This window comes from Onthophagus taurus, chromosome 1 (genome assembly GCF_036711975.1).
Source record: "Onthophagus taurus isolate NC chromosome 1, IU_Otau_3.0, whole genome shotgun sequence".
In the NCBI taxonomy this organism is placed as follows: Eukaryota; Metazoa; Arthropoda; class Insecta; order Coleoptera; family Scarabaeidae; genus Onthophagus; species Onthophagus taurus.
The window spans coordinates 14,779,044-14,793,618 of record NC_091966.1 but is presented as its reverse complement, the minus strand read 5'-3'; the positions used below and the strand labels follow the sequence as shown (position 1 = coordinate 14,793,618).

General features: G+C 31.5%; 1 protein-coding gene across 19 annotated transcripts in view; it reads left to right on the top strand.

Moving 5' to 3' along the window:
• Positions 1-14,575, top strand: part of LOC111413140 (slowpoke 2) — a 393,515-nt gene that overhangs the window by 312,870 nt on the left and 66,070 nt on the right. For 2 of the 19 annotated variants that reach the window (XM_071197492.1, XM_071197460.1), the window contains exon 1: positions 1,759-1,864. The exons of the other annotated variants lie outside the window; for them this stretch is intronic. In XM_071197492.1, coding sequence (XP_071053593.1) covers positions 1,794-1,864 — 71 coding nt within the window. In that variant the 5' untranslated portion in view covers positions 1,759-1,793. Of the gene's footprint in view, positions 1-1,758; positions 1,865-14,575 lie in introns of those variants that run through there. 19 annotated transcript variants of the gene reach the window in all.

Sequence of the window (14,575 nt, the reverse complement as noted above, 5' to 3'; positions counted from 1 at the left end):
AATATGTCCTTGAGTTTTTCTGCTAGTACTTCCTCTCCCCACTTCATCAGATTATGGGGGATACTGTTCGGAACTGATGACTTGCCGTTTTTTAGTTGTTTCATTAGCATCGTTACTTCCTGCGTTGTAAATTGTTTTATTTCTTCAACATCCTCAACTGGACTCTATTCAGTATTCAGTACCTTGAGAGTGGATGATGTTCTCTCATTATCTCCCTTACTCTGTTGTTTGCTCCGTTCCTTGTGTTTATGTAGCTGATACAATTTCTTAGAGTCTTGTTGGATTTATAAATTAAGTAGGTCTTTTTCCTGTTGAGTAAGTAGTTTTACTTACTGCATTAGCATTGATGATCTTTGTGGCCAATGCTACTTGCTTTTTGTCTGCATGCATCATTTAACAAACCTCAATGAAGTAATGCCTCAAAAGAAATTCTATTTTATAAAAATTCGTGCCAATGTTTTTACAAAAGGCGGTTTAACAAAAGCTTCGAAATCGGTTGAAAATACATTAAAATATCCTTTAAGTAATGTAACTAAACGGTTTTCTTGGATCTATATATCACTTTTAATTTACTAATCACCTTTGTACATTAGGCGTATTCGAGTTATTAAATATTTATACTTATAAATACTTAACAGGGGGTAGTTGTGTAGATAAACACTGTACTTATTTGTACTTAATAATAATATAATAATATTTAATAATAATATTTGTACTTAATTGTTAGTACAGTCCGAAAGTATTCAAAATAATATTGAATAAATAAACCTCAGGCTTGAAATTTTCATTTTTAGTAATTTATCGTTTACATCACAGAATTTCATCAAGTACTAAAGTCTCATCGTTTTCTTGGAAACGTTAAATTTAATAACATTTCTTGTGGCCCCTTTTGATTACTATGTCATTTCTAATTTTATTTTATGCTATAGAAAAGTGGTACAATTTTGTATTTTAGTTTTAGCTTTAATTCATAACTTATTGCTAAAAATAATCATACTCTTGTTATCCCCATTTTCTCGGTACATTTTTTAATCTTATATTTCTTTAGCATCATCATCCTTTATCCTAGCTTACTTTTCGATGAATTTTACACAAAGAAATAATTTCTTGATTATATTTCAATCATTGTCGTTTATTTTGCATTTTTTTAGCAATAATAACAAGATTCCTTTGTTTCTAATTGATTTATTTTTGGTACCGAAATAATGAGGCCATAACTTTTTGCGAATATAGAATTGAGATTAATTATTTGTTATAACATGATCTTGATTTCATTATTTATGTATAACCACCAATAACAAGATATTTCCTCTCACTATATCCGATATATTTTTATAACTTTTATAGTCGATTTCATAACTCAATGACAGTATGATATTAACGTGTATATTAACGCTGACATTTATAGCTTCAGTTGAACATAGAATTATTACATTAAAATCAATTAAGTTTTCCATTATTTAGGGTTTCAGACGTACTTTGTTACTTCAAACAAATTCTTTATTATTGCTTTATTTTTTTTTTACACGTTAACTTCAATCTTTTATAAGAGTCGTAACGATCAAAACTATTTTTGAAACTTATTGTGCTTTCGTACTTTGACATTGAACTTGTTTTCGTACCTTTCCATAAAAAGTCTTCTCACCTATCGCAAGGTGGAAGAAGAGTGTTGGTTGTACGCGGAACAGAGTGGGTGGGGGCGTTTGGACGTCGGGCGTCGCGGCGTTCCTCAGTGGCGTCGCGACGCCCGCTGCGATCATGAGGCGCCCGCGTGAGTGAAGTGGTCGCGAGACATGGCATCCTCGAGTAGATATAGTTCGTACAACTGTTTAACTAGTTGGGACAGTTACGATAGGATCCCTAGGTAAATTACTCCTGTATTTAAACTTGACAAAGTTCATTTATGAATGTAACAATTTCTTTAAAATAACAGTTCTAAAACAAAAACAGTTTTAAACAAACACATTGTTTTGAAGAAGTTTTTAAATTTATTTTAAATTTTGTTATTATTTTAATTCCTAAGGGATATTGTTATTGAAATCAATTATAAATACTTGTTATTAGTTGAGATAATTTTTAACAAATTTAATTAAAATTCTCGAAACAATACATGCAGTTTAATTAATTTTGCGTAGCATTTACTATAAACTGTCGTATTATATTCACAAATCAAGCGCACATCGGAAGAGTCGTAATAACGTCATATAACTATATTTATAATTTAATTAACTTAAAAGCTTTTGTATTAAGAACATTTTTTGTATTAATTAGCTTTGTGATGGTTTCGTCCAATGAAATGTTTGTTAATATCTTTTTGTTAACATGCGACTTTTTAAATTAACGATTTTAAATTAAAATTTCTTTATTTACTAACGATCAATATACATACATATAATATATGTATCTTCATATTTATGTTATACATTTCTACTGCATACTATAAAAAGTTAATTTATTTCGTATCTCTATTGAAAGGTCAGGTTCAATAATAATAAAATATCCTCTACTTGACATTCTGATCGAATACCAAACATTCGAATCTTTCCCTCGACCACAACGCATAAATTCTTTTTCGCGTTTGTGACTTATGCGCTCAGTTTTTGCTCGAAAATATATTCAATTTAGTAAAATCGATTTTTTAAAGTAAGTTCGAATACATAGTTTCTCCTTAGTACCTTGATCCTTCGTTTAGAGTGTTTTTTTTGCATCTACTATTAAATTTAGTTCCTTACTCGATGTTTCATTATTCCCACCGAGTTGTTAGCTGTGTCATTACCATTTATATTGTCATCTGGCATTCATAATAATGAAATTTTATTACGGTGGACCAATTTCATAAGGTTTTCATGTCGTTCCCTGTGGTCTTAAACATATTGTTATTACGAAATGCTATCTATAATTATATTGTTCGTGTGAAACCAACTTCAAACTTCAAACAATGTATACGTGATTAAATCATGCTTTATTTGTGTTATTTCTTACTAGCAAACCATTAATTTTAGAAATGGCATAATAGAGCTGTATAAATTTGCCTATGGAGGTGTCATATAAAACATTTAACATAAAAGGTTTTAAAAAATTACCTAAAGGCTTTGTGATAAACGAAGTTGTTTTCTTCATATATTGGTTATCTCCCCCTTCACACAATCTTTCATCTGAGAGAATATGCATTCTAAGTTTTCCTGTTTCGGAAGAACTGTCGTCGAAATCATACAAAAGCAAATCTTTTTTACAGCATAGGCTTACATCTGCATCTGACAAAGGATAATCTTCTTCATATATTTACAAATATTGCAGTTCTCTTTGTGCAAGAGGACGTTTTCTCTCAGAACTGTACGTCTTTGGCTGAAAAAATTGCCTAAATGTTATTTATTGTTATTCCCTTCTTTATGTCTGTTTTGTAGGGTGTTTGATAATAAATATCGAAAAAAAATCTACGTAGCTAATTGTTTAAAAATTAGTATAATTTGGGACATTTCGGTGAAAAAGTTAATAATCGAAGAACACTTGAGGAACAAATTGAACCATATATACTAGACTGCAATGTGTAAACCAGTTTTGGGTTGATATGATATTAATTGTAAAGCCTTGCACGGCAATGATCTCGGCTTAATCAGGTAAAATCCTATATTTCGACCATGATCAGGCATAATCGTAGATTCTCCTTGACGCTGCCTTATGTTTGACCCAAACTGGTCAAAAAGCTGCGTTTTGTTTTTTTCTCGGTAACAAAACGAAACTCTCACTCCAAAAATGTTTCCCTCTTAGATCAATTTGTGTACCCGACCTTTATCTAAGGGGTTTAAATTTATTAGAACATTGCAGTTTATTGCAGGAACCAATTCTACAGTGACCTTTTAAAGGTTGTAAAAACTGGATTTTCAAAACAATTATAGTTGTGCTTTGTTCACTATGAACTGCTGGCATCACCCACGTTTTGTCTGTAACCCTTGTCGATGATTATTACCGAAATTAGTTTTTTTCCTATATCTTCGTAGATAACCCCTTCAAATCTAACATATGTTATTTTTAAATTCTGATCTTGTTCTTATCTTAAACTCTATATAGATGCCTTTGTTGTTATCGTTTTCAAAACATTTCTATTAAAGTCCATATAGAGTGGTAATTCATATGTTAATAATTCTGCTATTTGAAAGCATCAAATAATTTTGGACAAAAGCGGTCGCAATATTTTAAAAAATTTGTTACTGAAAACGATCAACTTTTTTTGCGCCGAATCTTTATTATATGTAGATCATAAACTCTATAAAAAATAACTCGTAATTACTAATTATAATAGTAACGAAAATTTGCATATTAATCTCATTCATCATTTTGTTGTCTATTTTTAAACCTTGTATGTCTTTTTTGTGGGTGCAGAACGTACATCATTCCCACACGTATCGACCCAGACTCATCGTATTTCGCCAAGTTCCATATATTCCTAATTCTAACTGCCGTCGTTCGAGGAATATTTTAGGTATAACGGCAGCGAAGCTGAGTTTGGAGTATTTGTAGCAATTGCATTTATTCTATCAATATACTATCTAAATTGATGCGAGCGATTTTAAGGGGGGTCTTTCATATAACTTTTTGGACAAAACCCTTTCTCCTCCAAGTTATAGCCCTCTAAAGTTAAGGGTAAAAATCTGCAACTTTCTTATCTCTTGACATTTTACAACTAACAAATTGTTGGTTTGGTCACAAAAAATAAAATAATATTGAGATTAATTTGACTTAACTTCATTTCTTTGACTAAAAATAACCAATCTCTGAATTAATTCACCTGAGCCTGTGTATTATTTTATTTTTTTGTGATCAAACTAACAATTTTAGGAGAAAATGTCAAGAGACAAAAAAATTGCGTATTGAATTCCACTATTTAAATCAAGTTTTTAAATAGAAAGATGTAGACGTATTAAAAAGTATTATGGGGTTGATTTTTTCAGCCTCTTTTAAAAACATATTAGGGTTATAAAAATCGTCAAAAAATGTCACCTTATTAGTAATAGTAAGGCCAAATTTCATCCTTCCAAATTCCTCCATAGTGGATTTATTAAAGAAAAACAATTTTTTCCCGTAATTTTAGAGGGCTGTAACTTGAAGGAGAACTTAATTTTCGTTGAAAAATCACCCGTTAAACTCTTTCGCATCAATTTAGATACACCATGTATAGAAAATAATCTAATTTTTGGGAGATTCCGTGTAATCTACATAGTGACATACTCAATTCTTGTATATACAAGAATATTAAAAATACCTGTATTTCTATAAGATTCATTCTCTTTTATGTATCTTTATGTGTCTTAGAGAGCTTGTGAATACTTGTATATTGGTGAATGTGATATTCGTGAATAGTGTTGTAAAAATCGTTGGCAAAAAATGTTTTACTTACTATGTTTCGTGTTAAAACTTTTGAGTTCCTCATTTACACCAGGAAAATGATCTCTCGATTATTCTTATTTTCTTGATTTTTATGGGGTTACTCATTTCAATATCATAATTTGTATTCGATATATATTGCAGCGTTTTGTTGGTTTCTTTTTGAACTTTTTGTGTGTGGATGCTACCCAAGTCTATCTTTCTTTTAAAAATGAGCGCGTGCAAAGCGAAACTCTGATTCTGTTAATTTATTTAAATATTTTAATATTGGTAATCCATCACTCAATATAGCAGAGACTAAAATGATTTTGTTACCCTTTGATATTTTTCAATGATCATCTATTAGAATTTTGGGATTAATTATTTTCTGTCATTGCGGTTTGATATTCACGTCAATAAAAACCAATTTTTTTGCATCGTTGAAGTGCATTTTTGATATAATCTTTGAATATCCTAATGTGGTGTTATTTTGTTTTACCAGGGGCGGCGCTACCGGGGGGTGCAAGGGGTGCATTGCACCCAGGCGCCGCCAAAAAGGGGGCGCCGGCGCCTTTTTGATAAGTTGTCCACTGTTGAGAAGCTATACCGAAATATTTAATTAGAAGGCAAAAACGTTATCATTTTTGTTTAAATTGAAATTGTGTGAATTTCCCGCACCTGGGCGCTTTATTAGCTAGCGCCGGCACTGTATTTTACTTTTATATACACGGCTTGTAGATCATGTTTACCATGGCTAAGACATAGCGAATACATAGAGTATAGCGCTGTTTGCCTCAGATTAAATTTAAGTAATGGGGTACACATACATACCACTACTCTTAGTTAAATTGGTTGAATGTGAAGAACAAGTATCAATTGCATTTTATGTAGATTTCATAAATAACATTGAGATCCACGTAAATGGTTTATAAAAATAATCACTGGCGATACGTGATATTAACAGATTAATTCAGTCGATGAATGCAGACTAGTCTAACTAGAATAGGTATATTCAGATCGGTAGTGGTGTGTTCCCAGTTATCTTGCAAATATAGATGTCATCGGGTTTTTTATAGTATCAAGTGACTAATAATATTACAATCGAGTACTAAAGCTCTTATTTCAACACGTATTTCAGCAATTCCAGTGTCCTCACAGCTCTTGTATAAAAAAGTGAGCATTCAATGCTATGTTTCTAGTTATTTTAATTAGGGTTGTACCTAAAATATGCAAACTTTTCTCACATTCGATTTTTGAATAAGTGAATAGTTCGCAATTTCCAAACTTTCACACAGACATGTTTATACCATAAGTTTAGAGTCGCGAAACGTCCGAACGACCGTGTTTAGTAGTAGAGGCTAGAGATATACCAGGACTATACAGTTCACGCTTGCCGCTAGCTTACCTTTGTGTTTAGTATTTGAGTGTACTCTATTGTTTCTATTCTATACGCGTTTAATAGTTTGACAATTTGATTTAATAATGATAAAAATGAGGTCAAGGTCTATAGAACTACTTTAGTGAAAAAGCGGGCGAAAAAGCAAAATGTAACCAGACTAATTAATACTTTTAAAAATATTTTAATCATTTACTGTAGGTAAGGGTGCCCAAATAAATAAAGAGGTCACCAATTTTTTACAGATCTCTTAAGTGTGATGGATTATATGGTAAAATGGTGCTTAAAGTGAATCAATCACTTAACGAATTTCAAAAACTAATATTCACTACAAATATTTGGTTTGATCCTAGTGATTCTCAAATCAAGAAAATTATCAAGTTTACTGCAGAAATAAATCTATAGTTTGCTCATAATGAAAATAATTACTTATTCTCAATTACTACTTAATTAGATCCTCGTCACTCACTTATTAACATATTGGTGGTCAGTATCCAAAATAATGTACCGTATAGTTGCGAAATAACTACCCTAGAGAAATAGGACAATTAGTCATAGAAAAAGATAACTTAGAAGGAAATGGCAACAGGCAAGAAATCCTGAAGATAATACTATATTAAATAACACTATTCAGGATTTAAAAAGAGAGATTTGGCAAATCAAAGATGAATCTATGAATGCTTCCCTGAGAAATATAATCAATTACAATAGAACTGATTACTCTCTTTGGAAAGCTACTACAAGACTTACAGGACCTATAATACAAAACTATCCAGTTAAAAGCGTAAACTGAAACTGGACTTAAAATAATATTAAAACAACTGAAACCAAATGAAGATAAGGAAAAACTGAGATAAAAGAAAATATTAATTCGAAAAAAACTTTAGATTTTGACTCAATAATGTGGTAACAAAATAATAGTAATAATAGTAATAGTAATTCGAGTGCTTAATATCAAACCAGAAATTTGGTTTTAGAAATACACACTCTTCAATTGATCAGGTATATAGATAACAAACGTAGTAGAAGGAGTGTTAAAAGAAAAGAAAATATTAATTCGAAAAAAACTTTAGATTTTGACTCAATAATGTGGTAACATATTTCAACAGTGCTATCTTCAGATTAAGATATGTTCTCAATTTCTGGGAAGTGGTTGAAGTCATAATGATACCCAAACCAAGGAAACCTTGTCATGAAGTATTACAGATCGATATCATTGCTGCCAGTAATGACAAATTTATTTAAAAATTTATTTTAAAAAGAATAAAACTTATAATTGAACTCAAGGGATTATTATCAAACCAGAAATTTGGTTTTAGAAAAATACACACTCTTCAATTGATCAGGTATACACATGACAAACGTGGTAGAAAGAGTGTTAAAAGAAATAATAGAGTGTTCTGCAATATCTTTAGATGTCGCACAAACGTTTGATAAGGTGTGGTTTTTGAAGATTTAAATTTTAACCTAAGAACATACCTAATGAAACAGTTATCTGAAATATTAGATTACTACATCTTAGACAGATATTTCTGAATAAAGCAAGAAGAAGCTTGCTCGGAACTAAAACCTATTAAAGCTGGTGTACCTCAGAGAAGGTATACAGAACTTTTTATACAAGTGCAATATATTATTATAATAGAAAACAATACTAATGCCACTTTTGCTGATGACATAGTTATATTAGCTGTAGGAAGAAAAATATAGCAGCAAGTGTTAAGCTAAAAACAACAATCAACAGAATGAAACTGGCCTAATAAACGCAAAATCAAACAGATACCAGTAAATGTTAATAATTAGTGATGTGACGAATAGTAGTTTAGCCGAATATCCGAATACCGAATATCGGCCGAAATTTGAATCGTATATTCGGCCGAATATTCGTCCTAACCGAATATTTCTCAAATCTCGATAATCGAACTCGAACTCGGTGCTTCCCCGAGTTCTATCTTGGTTATATTTGCATTAATCGCCGTACATGTCTGAACTTGTGAGTATACGAAAAATTTCGTTACTACTTATTTGGTAAGTTACGCTTCAAAGGGAATTTAATTCAGAGAGCAGCAGTAGCGATGATAGAGATAACGATGAAGTTACCTTCAACAAGTGGGATCAATCGAAGTCATGGTATTTTCTGGGACTGCTATAAAGACATAGCTTCGTCTAGTAAGGCCGTTAAAGACTTCAATCCAAGAAATAGGATAGCAAGTGAACTGGACTGTTATTTATCCGGAGAACTCTTAAAACGAGATGAAGACCCATTTGTTTGGTGGAAAACAAACAGTTTCAAATATTCTAAAATGAGTTGTCTTGCAAAAGTGTATTTATCCGCTCCATCAACCACAATTTTCAGTGAGCGACTGTTTTCAGAAGCAGAGAACTTATATGAAAAAAAAGAAATTGCTTACTATCAGAGAGAGCTGCCCATTTAGTATTTTTGCACGAAAACTTGCCGTTAATTAATTATGATTATTGATCTTTTTTATCAAATAAAGTTTATCTGATGAGTAAGTTATCATGTGTTTTGTTTCGTAAACCTATTGTGATCTGCACCTGAAGGTTTATTAAAATTTAAAAAGTCTACACATAAAACTCAATATTCGGCGGAATTGCCAAATATTCGGCCGAATAGCCGAATACTAAAAATGAGGCCGAATAAGCCGAATAGCGAATAATTATTCGGCTTCGGTCCAACTCTATTAATAATACTATAGTTCCATACTCAAACATCACGAAATACGTAAGTATAACGCTTGATGTAAAGCTCCGCTGAAAAGCACACGTTAAGAAAAGAGAAGACAGGAGTTCAGAATAAGATATAGAAACACGTGTTGGTTATTGCTACATAAGCAGACATTTAAACCCGTGTGAGGATAATGATATTCAGCTATGGGGTTGTTCTGGAGAAAGTAACATAGCAATATAATTTAAATAATAATTCAAAAATTTCAAAATAAAGTGCTAAGAAACGTCGTTGATGTTTCGTCTTCATAGAAACCTGGAGATCAAAACCGTGGAACAATCATTAGAAAATTTAACAAGTGTCATGATAAAAAGACACCTGAACTAGAAAGAAGACTCAAGAGAAAAAACATCAGTTTGATGTTTAATGCAAATATTACATTCTAAAAAATTTTTTTTTGATAAAATTGAAGTTTATATTTATTTCAACAAAGAGTGAAACTTTGTTAAAATAAAATTTTAAAATAAGTTTTAATTGAAATAGCTTCCATCAGAATTAAATCCCATTGTCGCTAAAATGTTAAAAATTGATAAATGGCATTCAGATTTACCTCGTATGTTCGCTAATGGATATAAAAAAAAATTATTGTGAAGATAACAGCTATGTAGATATATTTCATTTACTTATTAATAATTATTTATATCTACTGCATTTGAATTTCTATCTTTAGTTACACTGTGTCACGAATATGTTAATATCCGACAATTACAGCGTTATTAGTACAACATATATCCATTAAATATTAAAAAAAACTAGTTTAATTTTAACCGTAACATTTTGCATAATTTCATACCAGTAGATTATATTTTTTTGTCTCGGTCCAATTTCTCGTATTATAGAATAAGTTGTGAAACGAACTTGTTTCCCGGAACTATTCTAATATCCGCGATTGTCCTATAGAGAGTTTTCCTAGTAAGTGGTTTGTAACTTTATGGTTTCAAGAAAAGCCATGTAATTTTCGTAAAACAAATTGCTTGTTGAAAAATCCAATATTACAGGTTGATAAAATGGTTGAGCGTCAGATTATTGAAAACATCATTTTTATGTTGTAGTCACAATTAAATAGAGTCTTTTATAATCTTCATTGAATCATTACAATTAGGAACGTATTTTCATCTAGAATTACGGCTTCTAGACCCTGATTTATGTAAGATGTGAAAACTCTTTAAATGATGACAAATCGAGTTCTTAGCCTGAGCTTAAACCTATGAAATCGCTTAAAATAGCTGTAACCATGATTACATTCCTGGCTTTTACATACTTTTAGAAGTGATGGAAAATCCGACCTCTATAAAACTTTTTTTAGAGGATTGACTTTTTAATATAATTGCTAAAGCATTGTTTTACAAGCGGTTATCAATTAATCCAGCTTTTATATGACATTAATTGAGAGAATCTTTAATTTATTATATATTGCGCACGTAATGTTACACGTTAACTAATTATACATATATATACTATGTCGATAATGCAAATTTACATCACTATCTATAAGTTCATTTATTTCACGTAATATTACAACAATCCTTTCATTGCAGTAATTTTTATCGATTTAATTCTTATTAAGTACAATAAAGATATTTATGCTTTATAGTTTAATTAATAAAAGCTGTTTGTTAAATCCTACAGATAAAATACATACAATTTTTTGAACATACAATTTAAAACGGATGTAGGTAATTCGACGTTAAAGATGAAAACATGACATTGGTTCCATGAAGTTAGTATTAGAGCTGTGTGTATTAAATGAAAATCCAAGTTCTTGAATGGTTGTAAGGGTTTCTAGTTACAATCTAGGTTAATGCATGAAACTACTTACTCTGCAGCGATATAATCCAACATCGTAATATACATTTACTACGACGAATATACTAGAAATAACTGTTCCTTGTATTTTCTATTATTTTTTCATAAACTGTAGGTAAATATGAATATAGAAATGCGATCATGATTATAGTAGTTAGTGATGTTGTCAATCATTGAGTGATATCGTTATTTACATTTATTGAAACGAAACCCCTGTCTTATATTCTTTAAATAACTGATGATGCTAATTATGGAAAAGTCAATATATAAACGTTCAATAAAACTGGAAATGAAATGAATTGATCGGTGCAATCATAAATACGTAGGTATTTTTTAAAAATATTTTCAGAGGAAAATATATCGACATAGTGTTTTATTAACTTCTCTCTTCGGTGTTATTCGTAATAATCGAATTCGGCGATTGTCCAAAATTTTTAATTGAAAGCATTCCCGGGAAGCTCTAATGATCATTTATTTTCAATAAAACTCTGCGCAGTTGTATACCAAGAACGCATATTGGGTATTGAAATTTATTTATTCTCCGATGTATTTTGAGTTTCCACGTATTTTCCACGTAAGTACAAATACTCATAATGCCGTAATATACTCGTATTCAACATATCGGATTATATTTAATGTATTGCTATGTAATTATATAGCAATCACATTATAATATATCATACTTAATTTAATTTTGACAATAGTAACTATGCTTGTATTAATTTCCACTGAAGATAGACTGAAAATACATACATACCTGCATAAAACAAATATGTTCTTAATTACGTAAATGAATAATTAATTTCTGGTTTAATGAATTAAGATTGAAGATCACATTTTCCTATGGCACGGAAAAAGCAATGCAAATAGAGAAAAGATATAACGCTAAACTCAACATGCTTCCACCACAGAAACATTCACAAAATAACATGGATATTAACGGATGGAAGCAATCCAAATTAACCACATTATAATAGGCAAAAGAGCTGCGAGTAGCATACTAGATGTTAAAATAAGACCAGGAGAATGCTGTATCTTACCATTTCCTTATACAAGCAAAATTCAGATGAATATATCCAAGAATAGTAGCCATAGGAACAAAGAATAATATAGAGAAACTGGATAGTAATCTCGACCGCTACATATTAGCGTTAGCGTTATGCAGCAAAGAGAAAAATAAACGAGCTGTCTAGTTTGGTGATGAATGTAGACTGATAATAGAGGAGAACAGAAATAGGGCACATGCAAGATACATACAATGGAGAAACAGAGAAAGACAATGTGGACTTCATGAATGTTTACTATGTTCTACATTAAAGAATAGTGTAACCAATGGATCGCTCTGTTAACTTAGTAGATCACAAAATCTCTGCCGCAAGCTGCTTCAGTTAATATATCTTTGATAGTGTGAAGCTAATATTTTCTTAATAGAGTAAGTAATAATGTCTCGGCCGCGATAGTGCTTCTCGACTAATAATTCTTTAACGGAGTATATGGTCGTTAGTGACCCTGTCTAATATTACCTTAGTCGAATAAGCTGTATGCCTCGGCTGCAAGTAACCTCGGCTAATGTCTCATTATTGGAGTAAATTGAAATCTTTAATAGTGTACACAAGCAACCTCAGTTAATAACTCTTTAACGGAGTAGATTCTATTTCCTCGGCCACAAGCGATCTCGACAATGTTTCATTATTGGAGTAAATTGTAGTACCTCGACTGCAATCTGTTTATTAAGATAAACTATAGCGCTTCGAATGCAAGCGAACTAGCCGAGTTCGCTTGCATTCGAATAACTCTGTAACGGAGTAGGTTGTAGTGTAGTGGAATTTGGAGAAGTACCCCAACTACTGTTTATCTGTTTATCAAAGTACATAGTAGTACCTCTACCGCAAGCGACCTTGGATAGTGTCTCATTATTGCAGTAAATTGTAGTACTTCGTCTAGCATCTGGTTAACTATTATCAAGATTAACAGTAGCGCCTCGACTGCAAGCGACCTCGGCTAATAGCTCTTTAGCTAATAACTCGAATAATATCTCTGTATTTAACACAGTAGAAGCCTCAGCTACAAGCGACTTAAAAACTTCGGGGAGAATAATGTGATGGTAGTCTATAGATATTTATAAAAAATGCTTGAGAAGGATATAAACTAAAGACAAGTTTACATAGAAATGAACTAGGTCAAAATACAAAATCCCCAACATTACAAGATTTTGGAGAATAAATAATACTCAAAAAATTACAAAGTGTCAGGCATTGATGAAATTTCTTCAGAGATATATATATATATATATTGGGAGACATTTACCTAACAAAACCCTTACACATACCCTTAAGAAAGATATGAAGAAACAATTCCTGTCGACTGGAAAAGGAACATAATCTACACGGTGTACAAAACTTTTCCGTTTTGTCTATAAAATATCGACATATATATCAACAATCCTCTTAATCCCCTAGCTGAAGGGATTAATTGGTGAATATCAGACAGGGTGTATACGTGGGTTTAAATGGATCCACTATAGATCTAATATTCACAGTTAAACAAATTCTGGCTAAAGCGTAGGAATACAATATCGATGTATACCACGTTATTAGTGACAGGTTTGTAACTCTGTTGACTATAATAAGCTACACGAAATAGTGGACGAATTAACGCTACCAGGAAAACTGATACGACTGATAAAGAACACATCGAACACGATGGTACACCGAAAACCGTAACAAAACTAATGGATCGCCACTTTTAATATATTAAGACCACTGAAACAGGGAGACGATTGGATGAATATAAGCAGAGAAAACTAATTGAGAACTAAAAGTGTACAATTTCCTGCTTACGTAGAGGATATTAGCATTATGTGTAAAAGGGCTGAGTCAATACAGCAGGCGTACTCACAACGAAGAGGCGTATTGTAAGGGTCGGATTGAAAATTATTACCCAAAAAAATAAAGATAGTAACCTAAACAAGAGGCAGCAGACCCACACGCATTCCAGTAGTCTAACTATTAACGCTAAAATGCATGGGAAAAGAGAGAGACGTAAAAAAATAGCGATAGAAGTCTGCATTGAGATCGCCAACTTTTTCATAACTAATCTTTTCTATTTTTCCTTAACATATCGACTTGCAACATGGATTCCAAATAGAAAAGAAGAAAAGCAAGCTTCAAGATATTCCCTTGCGACATAGCAAACATTGTTTTAAATTTAGTTGATGCTCTATGTGTCTATTTTATGTAAAAGATAAACCATTTCACTCAAGAGCACAT